The sequence below is a fragment of the Hyla sarda genome, chromosome 8 (genome assembly GCF_029499605.1).
Source record: "Hyla sarda isolate aHylSar1 chromosome 8, aHylSar1.hap1, whole genome shotgun sequence".
Classification (NCBI taxonomy): Eukaryota; Metazoa; Chordata; class Amphibia; order Anura; family Hylidae; genus Hyla; species Hyla sarda.
Window position 1 is genome coordinate 196322483 of NC_079196.1, and position 20820 is coordinate 196343302.

The 20820-nt window shown below is 43.5% G+C and overlaps 1 protein-coding gene across 4 annotated transcripts in view; it reads left to right on the forward strand.

Moving 5' to 3' along the window:
• The window catches only part of MAD1L1 (mitotic arrest deficient 1 like 1), a 790601-nt gene that overhangs the window by 431761 nt on the left and 338020 nt on the right, over positions 1–20820 (forward strand). For 3 of the 4 annotated variants that reach the window (XM_056535643.1, XM_056535644.1, XM_056535642.1), the window contains exon 14: positions 996–1084. In XM_056535643.1, coding sequence (XP_056391618.1) covers positions 996–1084 — 89 coding nt within the window. Of the gene's footprint in view, positions 1–995; positions 1105–20820 lie in introns of all 4 variants that reach the window. The other variant, XM_056535646.1, reaches the window with a different exon arrangement.

Genomic DNA, 20820 nt, shown 5'->3' on the forward strand with positions numbered 1-20820 from the left:
CCTGCACTTTTTCTTTGGATATTTTTAATGGATTGATTAAAGAATACAAGTTTTATGGGAGCTGGGATCACGGTTTGTCCTCACCTCATGAATTGTTCGCGGCAAGCTCCTTATCCCCCTCTGTTGGTGGTGTTTTATCTTCTTTTGCAATATTTTTGCTAAGCTGTTCCAAATATTTTTGTATAACCACAAGGGACTATGACCCTTTTTCTAAAAACAACTGTCCTGGTGACGACAGGTCCAACTCCTAACCCATTACCACCTTCTCCCCAGCATCTATCTGGCATTTCAAGGTGGTTAGTATTACATGTCGACAGTTTTATGGTCATGGACCCTCTTTGACATTCGTATGTTTGTAGGGCATATGGACAGATGTTGTCTTGAGAGAATTGCTTGATTGGATTCTTCTTAGCCAGTACATTTGGCTAGAGCTGCACTGCAACTTTGGTGTGCCACTGCCTAAAGCGCACTGAAAGTGAAAGGGACATGTAGATGCTACAACTCGACAGTAGCCAGAAATCCATCCAAGAGGGACTTCTAATCACAGCCCCTTGTGGGTTTCAATGGAGTCAAATTAACTTACACTATCTGCAATGCAGTAGGGCACATGGTGATCTTTGGCTGCCAGACCCCTGTCATGGCCAAAGTCACTATATAGCTTTAACCAAAGAGCACAATGTGACTGTAATAACATGTGAATAAAATGAATTAAGTAAAAATCCCTTTCCTGGCACCATGTTGTGTACCCATCCATCCACCTACCTGCAACCATCCGTCATCTCCATCTTCTCGGCCTCCTTCAATCAATACTTTGTCACTTTTAATTGTTGAACCTATAAATACCCGCATCCCTATAAGACGTGCAGTCACCTTGAATAAATTATTCTATGATGATTACCTTGAATCGGAAGTGCTGTGATGTTGTTGTCCTTTCTTATATACTGGTGCTGAGTTTATGCAGTCATGTTAATGTATTCTTATTTGTGTCCCTTTAGCTAACTGCAGAACTTAGTCTTCTGAAGTCACAGATGAGCACGACGGACCAGAGCGCCTCCATCACGAGCGAGGCCGTCAATTCTCTCAGGTCAGTGACAAAAGTTCCAGGTTTGTTTTATGTTCTCCCTATTTATCTTCCATCTTTGGTTGGTACATTATTCAGGTCTTGTATATTTCTTGTTACTTGGCTGTCCACAAGTGCATGATTCCAGAGCGAAATAAAAGATAATTAATCCAGCATGTTTTTCTTCAGATTACATTTCAAATCTTGACATGTTTCGAGCGCATGCGCTCGAAACATGTCAAGATTTGAAATGTAATCTGAGGAAAGACATGTTGTGTCTTCATCTATATATATAAAACTCAACGTGTGTGTGTGTGTGTGTGTGTGTGTATATGTATGTATGTATGTTCCACAAAGACGTCCAAACGGCTAAAGATGTTAACATGAAATTTGGCACACATGTTACTTATATGTCAACAACAAACATAGGATAGGTAATTTAACCCTTACTCACCCCCATTTGCCAGGGGCGGGGCTTATGTTTAAAGTCCCATGCAAGTCAATGGGAAATGTATGTTCCCATATCATTTCCGTACGGCTGGAGCTATTTCAATACCTGGTACACATATTAAGAGTCGGGATATGAGGACGGGATGGGAGGTCGGGATAGGAGGTCGGGATAGGAGGTCGGGATAGGAGGTCGGGATAGGAGGTCGGGATAGGAGGTCAGGATAGGAGATCGGGATAGGAGGTCGAGATAGGAGGATGGGATAGGAGGTCGAGATAGGAGGATGGGATAGGAGGTCAAGATAGGAGTTCGAAATATGAGGTCTAAATAGGAGGACGGGATAGGAGGATGGAATAGGAGGTCGGGATAGGAGGACGGGTTAGGAGGACGGGATAGGATGACTCGAGAGGAGGTCGAGATAGGAGGTCGGGATAGGAGGTCGGGATAGGAGGTCGGGATAGGAGGTCGGGATAGGAGGTCGGGATAGGAGGTCGGGATAGGAGGTCGGGATAGGAGGTCGGGATAGGAGGTCGGGATAGGAGGTCGGGATAGGAGGTCGGGATAGGAGGTCGGGATAGGAGGTCGGGATAGGAGGTCGGGATAGGAGGACAGGATAGGAGGTCGAGATAGGAGGACTGGATTGGAGGACGGGTAAAGATATTAACATGAAACTTGGCACACATGTTACTTATATGTCAACAACAAACATAGTATCAGTGATTTAACCCTCACTCACCCCCATTTTCCAAGGGCAGGGTTTATGTTTAAAGTCCCACATAACTTCCAAACGGCTGGAGATATTTCGAAAATACTTGGTCACATGTTACTTATATGTCCACTTAAAATATAGGATAGTTAATTTAACCTGTTTAAAGTCCCTTGCAAATCATTGGGAAATGTATGTTCTCACATAACTTCTGTACGGCTTGAGATATTTCAATACCTGGTACACATATTACGGGTCGGGATATGAGGACGGGATGGGAGGTCGAGATAGGAGGTCAAGATAGGAGGTCAAGATAGGAGGACAGGATGGTCGCTATAGGAGGACGGGATAGGAGGCCAGGATAGGAGGTTGAGATAGGAGGACGGGAGAGGAGGTGGAGATAGGAGGTCGGGACAGGAGGTGGAGATAGGAGGACGGGACAGGGGGTTGAGATAGGAGGACGGGATATGATTTCGAGATGGGAGGACGGGATAGGAGGATGGGATAGGAGGTCGAGATAGGAGGACGGGATAGGAGGTCGAGATAGGAGGACGGGATAGGAGGTCGAGATAGGAGGACGGGATAGGAGGTCTGCATAGGAGGTCGGGGTATGAGGACTGGGTATGAGGACTGGGTATGAGAACGGGATAGGAGGACGGGATATGGGGTTGGGATATGACAATATATGGATGGGATTTGAAGTCAAAAGCTTCCTCCTTTGTTGATTTTCCTCCCCAACAAGGATTAGGAAGGAAAAACCGGGCAACGCCGGGTACTCAGCTAGTTGTTTTATATAAAGCTGCACAAATTGCCCTTGCTGGATCGCTCATCTTTTATTTTGCTGTTCAAGTTGCATCGGCCCGAGTGTAGATCCACACACAGGGACACTGGGAGGTGAGCATTTTTTGTCACTGCTTATTGCATGATTCCAGAACCCCAAAACACTGCAATTCAATATCTGAATGTTTTTCTGAATGTCTCTTTTTGGATTTTATTTAAATGGGCACCCTCACTAAAACCAAATTTTGCTATTGCACTCCTTGTGGTAAATAAAAAATCTTAATAATGTACTTTCTTTTAAAAAATTAAGTTTTCTGTTTTACTTGTGTTTAAAAAAGCTGCCACTTGGTGTCTCCCTACTTGTCCTACTGTGGGGGGGGGGGGGTACAGCCTTATCCAATCATAGCTCATCTCACACACTGAACTGCTCTGAGCTGTGTGTAGCAGAGTGAGGGAGGAAGTTCTCCCCTGTATGGCTTCAGATGATGTCACGCCTGCTGGGGAACGCCCCTTCCCAGTCTGTGAATCTGACTGAGCAGAAAATACAGAGCAATATCAAGGTAGAAAACTAACAAATAATAAAAATAAAGGCAGGGCGTGGTTTATCTTGATGGGGGCAGTGAACTGAAAATTTTACAAGATAATGAGAGGTACTCTTTAACCACTTAGGGACCATGGGCGTACAGGTACGCCCTGACACACTGGTACTTAAGGACCAAGGGTGTACCTGTACGCCCGTGTGAATTTCGGTCCCCGCCGCATTCCGGGCGGGGACCGGACCGGGGTGACTGCTGATATCTATCAGCAGGCACCCTGTGCAAATGCCCAGAGGCGATCGCTGCTAATCGCAGGTGTGAATTCACACCGGCAATTCCGGGTCATACGGGTCTCCCGTGACCTGGAAAATAAGGGGGTCGGGGTTGTCCAAGACACCCACTATCCCCCTGATGGGATAGGAGTGAGGTGGCAGGGGTGCCACCCCTCCTATCCCTGCTATTGCTAGTTCAGAAGCGTCGACCAGTAGCAGATCCGGGGGGGGGGGGGGGGCAGTTAAAGTTCGGTTCCCTGGTTCTGCCCACTCACTGAAGTCCGGACAGAGCGGGGGAACCGACGGGGTCCACTTACCATCGGCGGCGGCAGAGGACGGCGATGCGGCTCCCTGGATCCTACCGATGCCGGTGAGTTGCCTAGCAACATCTGGAGGGCTACAGTTTGGAGACCACTATACAGTGGTCTCTAAACTGTAGCCCTCCAGATGTTGCAAAACTGCAAATCCCAGCATGCCCAAACAGCTGTCTCGGCATGCTGAGAGTTGTAGTTGCGTACCTCCATAACTACATCTCCCAGCATGCCCTACGGCGATCAGTACATTCTGGGAGTTGTAGTTTTGCAACAGCTGGAGGCACACTGGTTGGAAAATACTGAGTTAGGTGTTTTACGACCAGTGTGCCTCCAGCTGTTGCTAAATATACAACTCCCAGCATGCAAGGTCTGTCAGCACATGCTGGGAGTTGTAGTTTTGAAACAGCTGGAGGTTTAACCCCCCCCCCCCATGTGAATATACAGGGTACATTCACATGGGCAGGTTTACAGCGAGTTTCCTGCTTCAAGTTTAAAATTAAAAATGAAAAACTTATCTTACGGCAGTGTTTCCAAAACGGAGCCTCCAGCTGTTGCAAAACAACAACTCCCAGCATTTCCGGACAGCCACTGACTGTCCAGGCATGCTGGGAGTTCAGCAACAGCTGGAGGCACCCTGTTTGGGAATCACTGGCGTAGACTACCCTGATGTCCACCCCTATGCAATCCTTAATTTAGTCCTAAAATGCGCATGGCGCTCTCTCATTTTGGAGCCCTGTCATATGTCAAGGAAACAGTTTAGGGCCACATATGGGGTATTTACGTACTCGGGAGAAATTGCACTACAAATTTTGGGGGTCTTTTTCTCCTTTTACCCCTTATGAAAAGGTAAAGTTGGGGCTACTCCAGCCTGTAAAAAAAATGAGGCCTAAATTGGTGATTTGCACAGGGATGGCTGATTTTACAGCGGTTCTGACATAAGCGCAAAAAATAAATAGCCACATGTGACCCCATTTTGGAAACTACACCCCTCACGGAACGTGACATGGGGTATATTGAGCCTTAACACCCCACAGGTGTTTGAAGAATTTTCATTAAATTTGGATGGGAAAATGAAAAATAAAATAAAATTCACTAAAATGCTGGTGTTACCCTAACTTTTTCATTTTCACAAGGGAAAATAGGAAAAAAAATACCCTCCCAAATTTTTAACCCCATTTCTTCTGAGTAACCTACCCCATATGTGGATGTAAAGTTCTCTACTGGCGAACTACAATGCTCAGAAGAGAAGGAGCGCCATTGGGCTTTTGAAAAAAATATTTGTCCGGAATTGAAGGCCATGTGTGTTTACAAAGCCCCCACAGTGCCAGAACAATGAACCCCCCCCCCCACATGACCCCATTTTGGAAACTACACCCCTCACGGAATGTAATTTGGGGTGCAGTGAGCATTTACGCCCCACAGGTGTCTGACAGATTTTTGGAACAGTGGTCTGTGAAAATGAAGAATGCAATTTTTCATTTGAACAGCCCACTGTTACAAAGAACTGTCAAACACCAGTGGGGTTAAATACTCACTACACCCCTTATTAAATTATGTAAGGGGTGTAGTTTCCAAAATGGGGTCACAGGGGGGGGGGGGGGTCCACTGTTCTGGCACCACGGGGGGCTTTGTAAACGCACATGGCCATTGACTTCCATTCCAAACAAATTCTTTCTACAAAAGCTGAATGGCGCTCCTCCTCTTCTGAGCATTGTAGAGCGCCAGTAGAGCACTTGACGTCCACACATGGGGTATTTCCATAGTCAGGAAAAAATTACCCCCAAAATTTGTAACCTCATTTCTTCTATTACCCCTTTTAAAAATTTTACATTTGTGAAAAAAACAGCATTTTAGTGAAATTTATTTTTTTCATTTACACATCCAACTTTAACAAAAAGTCGTCAAACACCTATGAGGTGTTAAGGCTCACTGTCCCCCTTGTTACGTTCCTTGAGGGGTGTAGTTTCCAAAATAATATACCATGTGTGTTTTTTTTTTTTTTTGCTGTTCTGGCACCCCAAAACCATTTCAGCAAAATTCACTCTCCAAAATCCCATTGTTGCTCCTTCACTTCTGAGCCCTCTACTGTGCTCGACGAACACTTGACATACACATATGACGTATTTCCTTACTCAAGAGAAATTGGGTTACAAATGTTGGGGACTTTTTCTCCTATTACCCTTGAACTGGGGTCTACAAGAACATGCGAGTGTAAAAAAATGAAGATTTTGTATTGTCTCCTTCACTTTGCTGCTATTCCTGTGAAACACCTAAAGGGTAAACACACCTAATGAATGTCATTTTGAATACTTTGAGAGGTGCAGTTTTTATAATGGGGTCATTTTTGGGGTATTTCTAGGGGTGTGGAAAAAAAAAAAAAACTTGTCCGAGGGACTAAAGTGGAACACAATCTACTTGTCCCTCAAGAAAATCCACTTGTCCTGGTAGGTAAAATAATTTCAACCAAATTAATACGAAAATAGTGTCTTTATTAGTTACCGCAATTTAGTTTTTTCCTCCTCGCACTAGAATAGCCATAGCACTTATTTTTCCATCTACAGACCCATATGAGGCTTGTTTTTTGCGGGGAAATATACTTTGTAATGACACCTTTCATTTTTCCATAACTTATGCTCTGAAACAAAAAAAATATTTGTGAGGTGAAATTGAAAAAAAATGCAAATTTTGGGGTTTTCTTTTTTTCGCCATTCACCTTGTGGTCATACTTACATATTATTTTGATACTTTACGTCGGCCTGATTACACCAATACCAAATTTTAGTTTCCGTCACATTTTAATAATAATTTTTTTTTTTATTTAAAAAAGAAAATCCCTGACCCCTATAATATTTTTATTTTTCCGTATACTGGGCTGTATGAGGGCTAATTTTTTGGGCTGTAATCTGCGCTTTGTATCAGTACCATTTTGGCATTGATCAGACTTTTTGAACCCTTTTTTACTTCATTTTTCTGGGATATGATGTTAATAAATATTAAAAAGCAATTCTGTGATTTATTTTTTTTTTTTACATTAACGCCATTTACCGTACGGGATATAAAATGTTATTTTTTTATAGTTCAGTCAATTATGCACGCGCCAATACCAAATATGTTTATTTTAATTAAGTTTACATATTTTTATATGGAAAAGGGGGGTGTTATGAACTTTTAGGGTACGTTCACACGGATGGATTTATTTGCGGGTTTCCTGCTGCATATTTGAAAGGGGGCGGTCTCTTCTCTGCTGTCCACAGCAGATTTTCCGAGGCGGAATTTACGCTGTGGAAAATCCGCCGCAAGCCCCATTGAAGTCAGAAGGGTCTGCGTCGGATTTTGCGCTGCGGAAATTCCGACGCAGAAAATCTGCTGTGGGCAGCAGAGAAGAGACCGCCCCCTTTCAAATACGCAGCGGGAAACCTGCAAATAAATCCGCCCGTGTGAACGTACCTCTAATATGGAAAGGGTTAATTTAAACTTTTATTACATTTTTATTTATTTATTTTTTTTTGACACTTTTTTTTTTTTTTTAGAAGGAATCATTTAGATTCCTCATACATCAATGCAGTTCTATGGAACTCCATTTGATCTGTGTTCATTTGATTGAACCTGCTCAAGGCAGGCTCAATCAAATGCAGATCTACAGGGGCAACCAAGGATGCAGAGGTAAGCCCTCCGGCTACCTCCACAGGGGATTGCCCCCCCACGATCGCGCTGCGTGGGGCGATCCACCCCAATAGACCACCAGTGATGGTTGAAAGATCCCTTTAGACACCACTGTCAACTTTGACAGCGGTGATCTAAAGGGTTAATTGCCGCGGCCGCATGCCAGGCTATTAGTGGCGGCCCCCGGCTACTGAAATCAGCCGGGGGCCGCCGAGTATGGAGCGGGCAGGATTCAGGAGCCCGCTTTGTACATCGTGAGTGCTGGTGTGAGGTGCAGACTTACGTCCTATGCAAGTCTGCATCTGCTCCCGCACCTCACACCAGTATTTAAAAAAATAAATAAATAAAATAAAAAGGGGGGGGGGGGGGGAGTCGGTCCAGCCCTGCTAGCCTGATACAGGGCTAAAGCTATGAAAAATTTACCTGCCCGGCACCCGGAACTGCATGTACCGGGCGTCGGGCGATAGGATTTCCACATCCCTGATTTCTAATATGAAGGCCCTTCAAAACCACTTTAAGGGTGCATTCCCACATGGCATATTTTGCTGCGTATTTGCTGCGTATTTGGTGCTGCATATTTTCCTACCCATTGACTTCAACAGGGAAAATAAAATATGCAGCAGCAAATATGCAGCAAATATGTCGTGTGGGAACGTACCCTAAAACTGAACTGGTCCCTGAAAAATTCCGATTTTGAAAATTTTGTGGAAAATTGCTGCTGAACTTCCAAAAGTAAAAACATGTCAACTTTATGATGCAAACATAAAGTAGACATATTGTTTATGTGAATCAATATATCATTTATTTGGAATATCTATTTTCCTTACAAGTAGAGCGCTTCAAAGTTAGAAAAATGCAACATTTTCAATTTTGCAGTTTTCACCAATAAATTATGCAAGTATCGACAAAAATTTACCACTAACATAAAGTAGAATATGTCGGAATCAGAATAAAAAGTAAATGCATTCAGAATTATTAATGCTTAAAGTGACAGTGGTCAGATGTGCAAAAAAACGCTCCGGTCCTTAAAGGGGTATTCCAGGCAAAAAACTTTTTTTTATATATCAACTGGCTCCGGAAAGTTAAATATATTTGTAAATTACTTCTATTAAAAAATCTTAATCCTTCCAATAGTTATTAGCTTCTGAAGTTGAGTTGCTGTTTTCTGTCTAACGGCTTTCTGATGACTCACGTCCCGGGAGCTGTCCAGCTCCTATGGGGATATTCTCCCATCATGCAAGGGATTTTCTCCCATCATGCACAGCTCCCGTGACATCATCATTGAGCAGTTAGACAGAAAACTTCAGAAGCTAATAACTATTGGAAGGATTAAGATTTTTTAATAGAAGTAATTTACAAATCTGTTTAACTTTCCGGAGCCAGTTTATATATAAAAAAAAGTTTTTGCCTGGAATACTCCTTTAAGGTGAAAATGGGCCTGGTCCTTAAGGGGTTAAGGACTTAGGCTAACTGGTTAATTGAAGGAGGTCTGACCTATGAGATCCAAACAAACTCGAGAATAGAAACCTCTTGTCCCTTAAAGGAATAAGGCGGCAGTGTTCTGCTCCATTCTCTTTCCATGGGGCTTCCGAACACCGAGTACAGCGCTCTTCTACATTTGAATGCCCAATAGAGAGAGAATGCAGTGGCGGTTGAGCATGCACGCTCATTTATTCACCAGGCCTTGGCTCTCATGACCAATGGGGAGGTCCCAGCCAGTGTTCATACCTACTGCAATCAGACACTCCTCACTTTTCATGTAGATAGGTGTATTATCGCTTGAGATAAGGGGTATGTTTTTATTTTTGGAATACCCCTTTCATTTGCATTTGGGCAACAAACAGATAACTTTTGATGTACCTGTACAACCCCTTTAAGTTTAAAGAATGTACTGTAGCACCTAGTGCAGAGATTGAAAGATATATCATTTTATTGTTCTTTTATGTTCACATGGGATGGCATGGGACCCCTGATATCATGATCAGTGGGAGTCTTAGTGGTTCGACCCCCACCAATCTTGGGATAGCCCCTTTAATCATACACTGCCCCCTTTGGCACTGAACTACTTAATACAATAGGTGATTGCTTTTTCCCTGTCTGTTCTTTTAGGAACAATAAAAGTATAAGGTCAGCGGTGTGAACGGCAGCTGAACTGTTACCTTGAATCGATAATCTTGTAATTTATCGAAACTGTCCAGAAGAGAAGGTGTCATTGTTGCCCATAGCAGCCAATCACAGCTCATCTTTCTTCTCTTAGTGAGTCCTTTAACTATAAATAGTAGCACTTTTGATAGGTCGCTAAGGGCGACAATGACAGTATTTCTTTCTTACACGTTCTCCTAAGCCTGTTACATTAGGTTCTTCCCTGGATTCTGTACATATTCCATCTAGTGGGTGCGCTCATCATTATGAAGGCCATGAAGACGCCATAATCCCTGCCCTATTAGATCTAATTTAAGTCACCACAACTTGTCCCCTGACAGAGTGATTGTGCCAGCGCCTGTAGCGAGACCAGCCCTCACTGTGGAGAAAGAGAGGGGGGTTTCTTTGAATTGGTAAACCATTAACCCTGCCATGTCTGCTCCATCTACACAATCCTGTCTGAGAAAGTGTGTTCTTATCTAAAATAAAAACTTATATAAATTTTTATGGTGCTTATACCATTTTTTGTCCATTGATCTTAAGGTGTGGATTAAGTCAGTGTTTCCCAACCTGTTACTCCAAAACTACAATTTCCATAGTGCTCTGACAACTTGGGAGCCACAGGTTAAGGAACACTCGAATAAGCTAGTAAGGGTTCTTTCACACATACTGTGTTTTCTGCAGATTTGATGCTGTGTAAATCAGTGTCACTAAATCATTGAAAACAGCATCAGATCATTAGCAAACCCCATACATCTGAATGTACCTTTAAAGGGGATTGTGATGACCCCCAAAGCAGTTTGAGTTTTTACAGGATTTTTATACGCCCTTCTGTTTGTTAAATATGAGGGTTTATGGTTTGTCTGGCAATTTATGAAATCAGTCAGATGGGCGTGAACTTAATTTTAATAATGGGAGTGACCCATCAGGTAATGGGAAGAAGTCAGGGGTATGAATGTTTGTTATTCGGGGGCATGCCTCCCTAATACACACCCCCTGACTGTATAACCCTCAATTACATGATAGTCACTCCAATATTAAAATTAGGTTCACGCCCATCTGATTGATTCCCATACATCAGGAATGGGAGGGTGTATCAAGAAACTTTAAAAGGTGTGTGATCAGTGCACCCTAAGACATTCCCCCACATTAGGTTGGCAGTGCAGTTCCCCCACATTAGGTTGGCAGTACAGTTCCCCCACATTAGGTTGGCAGTATAGTTCCCCCACATTAGGTTGGCAGTATAGTTCCCCCGCACTAGGTTGGCAGTATAGTTCCCCCGCATTAGGTTGTAGTTCCCCGACATTAGGCTGGCAGTATAGTTCCCCCACATTAGGTTGGCAGCATAGTTCCTCCACATTAGGTGCAGTATAGTTTTCCACATTAGGTGCAGTATAGTTTTCCACATTAGGTGCAGTATAGTTCTCCACATTTGGCTGGCCGTATAGTTCACCACATTTGGCTGGCCGTATAGTTCACCACATTTGGCTGGCCGTATAGTTCACCACATTAGGCTGGCAGTATAGTTCTCCCGCATTAGGTGCAGCATAGTTCCCCCACATTAGGTGCAGTATAGTTCCCCCACAGACATACAGCCTTCAGACATACAGCCTTAAGCCATATACAGAGCTATAAAGTAGATATACACCTCATACCCTGTTAGTTTGTTTTATCTTGTATTCTTTATTTAACAAAATTCATCATTTTTTTTTTTTTATCTTAATAAAATAGGCAAAGCCAATCTTAAAATTAAACAGAGTTTCTTGTCTAAAGTGATGACATTTTGCCATCTTGGGGATGGGCATTCTGACTTCTCCATCCCTGTCTGTTTCCTGCACAACCGTGCCCCCAGAGACCGGACTGGACCAGGGAATTACGGGTGACCCCATTTCACCTAAGTGTATTTTTTGCCATGGTTCCCTGCCCAACCACCACCAAGCAGCTCGGTGAGAACTTTAGACTAGTTGGTGCGATTATTGGCAAATGAAAGAAACACTAAATAACTGTGAATCTCCCTCGGTCATGAGCTCCATGCAGGATCTCAGCTTGTGAAGTTTGTAATCATGGGAACTAGTAGGAATCAGACCAGAGCCACACAGGGGGATCTTTTTAATGATCTCAGAGCAGCTAGGATCATAGTCACCAAGAAAACAATTGATAACACACTACACTGTGCAGCACCTGCAAGTTACCTATGTTTAACCCCTTGGGGACCAAGCCCATTTTGACCTTAAAGGGGTTATCAAGGAATAAAATATGAAAACAGAGCTAATTTCTTTCAAAAACAGCTCCACCTCTGTCCCAGCTCTACCTCTGTCCCAACTTGGCTCCATTCACTTCAATGGAACTGAGCTGCAGAACCACACCCAACCTGGAGACAGACGGGGAGCGGTTTTTGAAAGACGTTAACTCTATTTGTCTATTCCTGGATAACCCCTTTAATGGTCGGTTTATTTGAACACTGAGGAACAGATTAACAACAACAAAAATGTTGAAAAATGTGTTTTAATTTTATAAATTAATTTGCATTGATTTGAAATATGCATGCAATACCTTAGCAAAGGTATGACCCTTGTTGATGATTACAGAGGTCAGACGTTTCTTGCAGTTGACCACCATGCTTGCACACATCTCGGGTTATTTTATTCCACTCCTCTTTGCAGATTGTCTGCAAGTCATTGAGGTTTCAAGAATCGTGTTTGGCTACTCGACCAACAGCTCCCTTCACATATTTTCTATAGGATTAAGGTCTGGAGACTGGCAATACCACTTCAGGGTCTTAACATGCTTCTTCTTGAGCCACTTGTTTGTTGCCTTGTCCCTGTGTTTTGGGTCATAGTCATTCTAGAATACCCATGCACGACCCATTTTCAATGCCCTGGCTAAGGGAAAGTGATTTGAACCCAACATTACGGTACATAGCCCTATCTGCCATTGATGAAGTGAAGTTGTCGTGTCTCCTAAGCAGAAAAACACCCCCAATGCATAATGTTTCTACCTCCATGTTTGACAGAGGGGATGGTGTTCATGAAGTCATAGGCAGCATTTAATTTCTTCTACTCCAAACACGACGAGCTGAGCTAATGCCAAAGAGTTCCATTTTGGTCTCATTTATGGACAACACTTTCACCCAGTTCTCCTCTGCATCATTCAGATGTTCATTGGCAAACTTCAGAAGGGCCTGTACTGGTGCTTTCTTAACTTGTTGGGGACCAAAGTAGTACAGATACGCCCTTGCGTCCCTGTACTTAAATGGGTACTCTGCCGCAAACATCTTATCCCCTATCTAAAGGATAGGGAATAAGATGTTAGATTGCGGCACCCCGTCATTCGGCGTATGGTGCGGACTCCACTCCGTTCCCGATGATTCGTGATGCGTCAGCCTCGCCCCCTCCTTTATTTTCTGTGGGAGGAGGCGTGATGGCTATGTCATAGTCGTCATGCCTCCTCCTATTGACATGAATGGAGGCCGCGTGGCATGACGTCACAAATGCGGAAGCTACAAGGCACAGAGATCGCGGGTCACCAGCGGCGAGAGCCCTGTGATCTAACATAGTTTTCCCTATCCTTTAGATAGGGGATAAGAGGTTTGTGGCTGAGTACCCCTTTAAGGACCAAGGGCATACATGTAGGCCCTGGTCCCCATACCAGGGTTTGTAGTGCGCTCACGAGCGGAGCATGCTCCACACCCACCGGGGGACCCTACTGCTATCAGCAGCCAGGACCCAGGGTTAACCCCTGGCACCACAAATCGGGCTGATGCCCGGCATTACCCCTTTAGACGCCTCTATTAAAGGTCTAATCCTAAAGTAAAAGTGTCCCGGCAGCTCAGTGGAGGATGGCGGGAGGGTGCTCACCTGCCTCCTCGCCATCTGATCGGTGATCTGCTGCTCCAAGCGTGCATAGATATGGCATAGCATTGATCAGTGTATGCAATCAATAGATTGCATGGCATAGCCACCTATGGGGGCAAGAAATTTTATAAAAAAAATTTGTTAAAAAAAGTTACTAAAAGTGAATTAACGCCTTCCTAAGAAAAGTTTGAATCCCCCCTTTTCCCATTGAAAAAAAATAAAATAATAATATAAAAATTAGAGATGAGCGAACTTACAGTAAATTTGATTCATCACAAACTTCTCGGCTCGGCAGTTGATGACTTATCCTGCATAAATGTGTTCAGCTTTCAGGTGCTACGGTGGGCTGGAAAAGGTGGATACAGTCCTAGGAAAGAGTCTCCTAGGACTGTATCCACCTTTTCCAGCCCACGGGAGCACCTGAAAGCTGAACACATTTATGCAGGATAAGTCATCAACTGCCGAGCCGAGAAGTTCGTGACGAATCGAATTTACTGTAAGTTCGCTCATCTCTAATAAAAATAATCATATGTGGTACCGCCATGTGCATAAATGTCCGAACTATTAACATATAAGGGTAGTTAAACTGCATGGTCGACAGCGTACATGTAAAAAAAAATAGCATTTTTGGTCACTTCATATACCATTAAAAAAATTAATAAAAAGCCATCAAAAAGTCCCATCAAAACAGAACAAAAACTACAGACCACGATGCAAAATATGAGCCCTCATATAGCCCCGTATGCAGAAAAATTAAAAGGTTGTAGTAGTCAGAAGATGAGTTTTAAACATACTAAGTTTTTTAAATAGTAAAAATAAAATAAAACCTACATAACTTGGATATTTTTGTAACCATATGGACCTACAGAATAAAGATAAGGTGTCATTTTTACCGAAAAGTGCACTGCGTAGAAACAAAAGCCCCGATAAGTTACAAAATGGTGTTTTCTTTTAAAATTTCACCCCACAAATAAGTATTATTTTTGAAACCATAGATTTTGTTATAAAATAAGTGATGTCATTACAAAGTACAATTGGTGACGCAAAAAAAAAGCCCTCATATGTGTCTGTAGATGCAAAATTGAAAGTATTAGGATTTTTAAAAGGGCAGGAGGAAAAAACGAAAGTGAAAAAAACAAAATTGGCCTGGTCCTTAAAGGGGTACTCCCGGAATAGAAAATCAAGAGTAGAAAAAAAGACTTTCAAAAACCGCTCCCAGTCTGTCTCCGGGTCGGGTGTGGTTCTGCAGCTCAGTTCCATTGAAGGGAATGGAGCCAAGTTGTAATGCCACACCCAACCTGGAGACAGAGGTGGAGCTGTGTTTGAAAGAAATTAGCTCTGTTTTTCTATTCATGGATAACCTCTTTAAAATTATAGACTGATTTCTTGGTCTGTAGGCAAATGTACAAAATTTGCATGAAATCCATTTTTCCTTCACTTTACTTTCTGTTTCAGAAACACACTGTAGGTGAGGCCTGGAGTACAAGCTGCATGGATTCCCTTTATTGAGGCAGAACTGAGAGCCAGTGAGGGTTATATTGTTCTGTTATTTGCTATGCGGCAGAGATTCCTTATATCTCTACACTATACATTGCCCGCTATTTTCATTATTTTTCATTACTCAGGATTTGATCCATGCCCCATGCAGTCTTGGCCTCTAGAGTGTTTTTTTTTATAAACTTTCTGTTCTATTCACACCGATTTTTCTTAGTAATTCTCTAAATCTGCCTTTCTTTGATGGCCACTTCCAGGAAGGTGATGGAACTTGATATTATCGTGTCGTTCTGCACATCTGTCACACTACCTCCCTACATGCACAAATTGGATTTCCTTCATTCTGTAGCCTGTGTAATGGAAAGTGCAGAGAGACAACTTACTTTGTTACCGCAGGGGTAAGAGTCCAGAAAACATCGGAGCCAAAGCTTGATTTCCTCTAATTGTGATTAACGATAGCAGAAAGCTGCGTCGCCCTGATGACCACAGGTGGGCACTAAGATTTATACCTGCGCACCAGCAACATTATCAAAGGCTTTGAGAAACCAGAACTTCCCATTCCGTTCAATTAAACAGCAACATAAAGGTGAAAGTAAATACACCATGTAGAGCAGAAATTTACTATTTTTCTGCCAATTGAGCCTTATTTCGATGTTTTCCAGAGGGGCTTAATACCCACAGTACCAAGGCTGTTTATAAGGTATTGCTTTGTAGGAGAGGATTACCGTATCTTTCCTTACAACTATGGTGTCTGTGGGTCCTTTGAACTGTTATCTTCGATGTTCTGGGGGTACTCAGATTTCCCTCTAGTTCTCCCAAATGGGAAAGTATGGATAAAAGACGTGCAAGTGTCTGTTCTTCAGCAAAGCAGATGCTTTTTACAATGTCACATGAAGTAAAATCTGTGGAAAGCAAACAAATATTTAAAAAATATCTTGTTTTTTGTTCCCCCTATTTTCATGACAAAATTTGATTAATATTGTATTTTTTAGCACTTTCATCTCAATGACTGTTTGGCCTTCAGCTGGAGACCCAAGATGCCTACAGTGCCATGTAAACTCATTTATAGGGCCAAATAGCTCTGCTTAAAATGGATTAGCACAAGAATGGAACAAAAAACGCTCAGCAGAAGTCACATCATCCCATTAAGTTTTAATATAAGTTGTAAAGGCAATTTTTCACAAACATTGATATAGCTGAAGGATGTTACAAATAGCAGGGTTCATGCTGCAGTTTTGTCTTCCCCTATGTGTTTGGGGCAATTACTCCATATTACTGATGTATTACTTAGTTTAGAGTTTTTATAGGAAAATTTTCGGAGACAGTAAGGATCAGTGGTGTCTGGTGTTAGAGCCATCATTTAGGGATTTATCGAGGGAAGGATTTATGGAAAGCTTGTTAGGGTCAGTTTTTGTAGTTTGTTTCTAATAATCACCTGCCTAACATTTTATGTAATAGGAGATTCAACTTATCTCTAATGCCACCTATAGGTAGTTACCCTGAAAGCCAATGTTCAACCCATAAGAGCCATGAAACATGACCAGAAACATAAGCCAAGCTGATCCCCCCCCCCCCCCCCCCCATCTGTAGGCATCTGTTTCAGGGTTTACACCTCTAATCAGTACAGGGCAGGTTGGATAGATGAGATGCCTATGTCGTGGATTTGACAAGTACTGTCATGCTGTCTACAAATGGGTGTCTTTGGTTCAACTGATATCCTTTAGTCATTTTTTAGTTCTCCTTAATGTGTCAGACATTGACTTAGTTGGTAGATTTTCATTCAGAGGTGAGTTGTGCCACTATGCCACCAAGAACTTGAGTCATGTTTAGCTGGCATCTAAACGAATTCACCATTGCATCTGATATTCCTCATGCTTTTAGTTTAACTGAAGCTCCTGTTATACAGTGTATTGCTTGCACGTGAAACCACTGTCAACATCTATTCAGCAATCACCTAAATAACAAAACTCTGGCGCAGTCCACAAAAAGATTTGGCATGGAAGATGTCTGAGGGATAAACCTCAATGCGAAATGCGCAGGGTGTAGTAAATGTGGAGTGGGGTGCAATGCAGGGCAGATGTTATGGCCCTAGGGGCAGATGGTATTAACGCCTTCTTATCGCCTGGGCGTGGTTTAGCCTTAACCACCCAAAGGTAATACTGCTGATCCTGGGTTAGGCAGGGGCAATGAAGACACCAACACCAGATTAACCCCTTAAGGACATAGGGTGTATCCATACGCCCCCGTTTCCAAGTCCTTAAGGACCGAGGGCGTATGGATACGCCCTGAGCATTTCCGGCCCCCACCGCTAGCCGGAGGGGAGCCAGAGCCGGATGCCTGCTGAAATCGTTCAGCAGGCATCCCGGCATATCGCCCAGGGGGGTAATTATGTCCCCCCATGTCGGCGATTGCCGCAGATCGCTGGACAATTCAGTCCAGCGATCTGCGGCGGATTCCGGGTCAATCGGGTCTCCAGTGACCCGGTGACTCGGAATTACTGGCTGATCGGGGCCGTCAGAGATGGCCCCGAACAGCCAGAGCCTGCAGGAGTGAGGTGGCACTGGTGCCACCTCACGATCGCCCTGATTCGTCGGCCGGATTACCGGCCGACCAATCAGGGCGCCTGCTGCGGGTGTCACTCCCGCAACCCGCTCCGCCCCTCTTCCGGAGGGCGGGTGCGGGAAGACGACCCCGGGTGCTGGGGACCCCCATCCCCGGCGTCCATGTTGGGATCGGGGCCCCAGGAGCGACGGCGGCGGCGGCGAGGGACAGTCCTGTGTGGATCGTTGGAGGTGAGTGACAGCCTCCTGCTGTTGCTTAGCAACAGCTCCCAGCATGCAACAAGGGCATGCTGGGAGCTGTAGTTATGCAACAGCAGGAGGCAGACCACCACAACTCCCAGCATGCCCTTATGGGCATGCTGGGACTTGTAGTTTTGCAACAGCTGGAGGCACATTCTTTCTATGGAAAAGTGTACCTTCAGCTGTTGTGTAACTACAACTCCCAGCTTGCACAAACAGCTCAAGTGCATGCTGGGAGTTGTAGTGGTGCATCTGGTGGTTGCATAACTACAACTCCCAGCATGCCCGTTGGCTGTCGGTGACTGCTGAGAGTTGTAGTTTTGCAACAGCTGAAGGCACACTGAGTTAAGTAGTAAACCAGTGTGTCTCCAGCTGTTGCATAACTACAATCCCCAGCATCCCCAGCCAATGTAGTATGCCTCCGGCTGTTGCATAACTACAAGACCCAGCATGCCCTTCCGCTGTCTGTACATGCTGGGGGTTGTAGCTTTTGCAACAGCTGAAGGCACACTGGTTGCAAAACACTGAGTTTGTTACCAAACTCGGTGTTTCACAACCTGTGTGTCTCCAGCTGTTGCAAAACTACAACTCCCAGCATGCACTGATAGACCGTCCATGCTGGGAGTTGTAGTTTTGCAACAGCTGGATGTCCCCCCCCCCCCCCCATGTGAATGTACAGGGTACACTCACATGGGCGGAGGATTACAGTAAGTATCTGGCTGCAAATTTGAGCTGCCGCAAACTTTCTGCTGCAGCTCAAATTGCCAGCGAGAAACTACTGTGAACCCCCGCCCGTGCGACTGTACCCTAAAAACACTACACTACACTAACACACAATAAAATAAAAAGTAAAAAACACTACATATACACATACCCCTATACAACCCCCCTCCCCTCCCCAATAAAAATGAAAAACGTCTGGTACGCCACTGTTTCCAGAACGGAGCCTCCAGCTGTTGTAAAACAACTACTCCCAGTATTTCCAGATAGCCACTGACTGTCCAGGCATGCTGGGAGTTTTACAACAGCTGGAGGCACCCTGTTTGGGAATCACTGGCGTAGAATACCCCTATGTCCACCCCTATGCAAGTCCCTAATTTAGGCCTCAAATGCGCATGGCGCTCTCACTTTGGAGCCCTGTCGTATTTCAAGGCAACAGTTTAGGGTCACATATGGGGTATCGCCGTACTCGGGAGAAATTGGGCTTCAAATTTTGGCGGATATTTTCTGCTATTACCCTTTTTAAAAATGTCAAATTTTTGGGAAAACAGGCATTTTAGGTAAAAAAAATTTTTTTTTTTACATATACAAAAGTCATGAAACACCTGTGGGGTATAAAGGTTCACTTAACCCCTTGTTACGTTCCCCGAGGGGTCTAGTTTCCAAAATGGTATGCCATGTGTTTTTTTTTTTGCTGTCCTGGCACCATAGGGGCTTCCTAAATGCGGCATGCCCCCATAGCAAAATTTGCTTTCAAAAAGCCAAATGTGACTCCTTCTCTTCTGAGACCTGTAGTGCGCCAGCAGAGCACTTTTCACCCCCATATGGGGTGTTTTCTGAATCGGGAGAAATTGGTCTTCAAATTTTGGGGGGTATTTTCTGCTATTACCCTTTTTAAAAATGTAAAATTTTTGAGAAACCAAGCATTTTAGGTAAAAAAAATATATATTTTTTTTTACATATGCAAAAGTCGTGAAACACCTGTGGGGTATTAAGGTTCACTTTACCCCTTGTTACGTTCCCTGAGGGGTCTAGTTTCCAAAATGGTATGCCATGTGTGTATTTTTGCTGTCCTGGCACCATAGGGGCTTCCTAAATGTGGCATGCCCCCAGAGCAAAATTTGCTTTCAAAAAGCCAAATGTGACTCCTTCTCTTATGAGACCTGTAGTGCGCCAGCAGAGCAATTTTCACCCCCATATGGGGTGTTTTCTGAATCGGGAGAAATTGGGCTTCAAATTTTGGGGGGTATTTTCTGCTATTACACTTTTTAAAAATGTAAAATTTTTGGGAAATCAAGCATTTTAGGTAAAAAAAATAATATTTTTTTTTACATATGCAAAAGTCGTGAAACACCTGTGGGGTATTAAGGTTCACTTTACCCCTTGTTACGTTCCCTGAGGGGTCTAGTTTCCAAAATGGTATGCCATGTGTGTTTTTTTGCTGTCCTGGCACCATAGGGGCTTCCTAAAGGTGACATGCCCCCCAAAAACCATTTGTCGCTCCTTCCCTTCTGAGCCCTCTACTGCGCCCGCCGAACAATTAACATAGACATATGAGGTATGTCCTTACTCGAAAGAAATTGGGTTTCAAATACAAGTAAAAATTTTCTCCTTTTTACCCCTTGCAAAAATTCAAAAATTGGGTCTACAAGAACATGCGAGTGTAAAAAATGAAGATTTTGAATTTTCTCCTTCACTTTGCTGCTATTCCTGTGAAACACCTAAAGGGTTAATACACTTACTGAATGTCATTTTGAATACTTTGGGGGGTGTAGTTTTTATAATGGGGTCTTTTATGGGGTATTTCTAATATGAAGACACTTCAAACCTGAACTGGTCCATGAAAAATAGCGAGTTTGAAAATTTTGTGAAAAATTTCAAAATTGCTGCTGAACTTTGAAGCCCTCTGGTGTCTTCCAAAAGTAAAAACTCATAAATTTTATGATGCAAACATAAAGTAGACGTATTGTATATGTGAACCCAAAAAAAAATTATTTTGAATATCCATTTTCCTTACAAGCAGAGAGCTT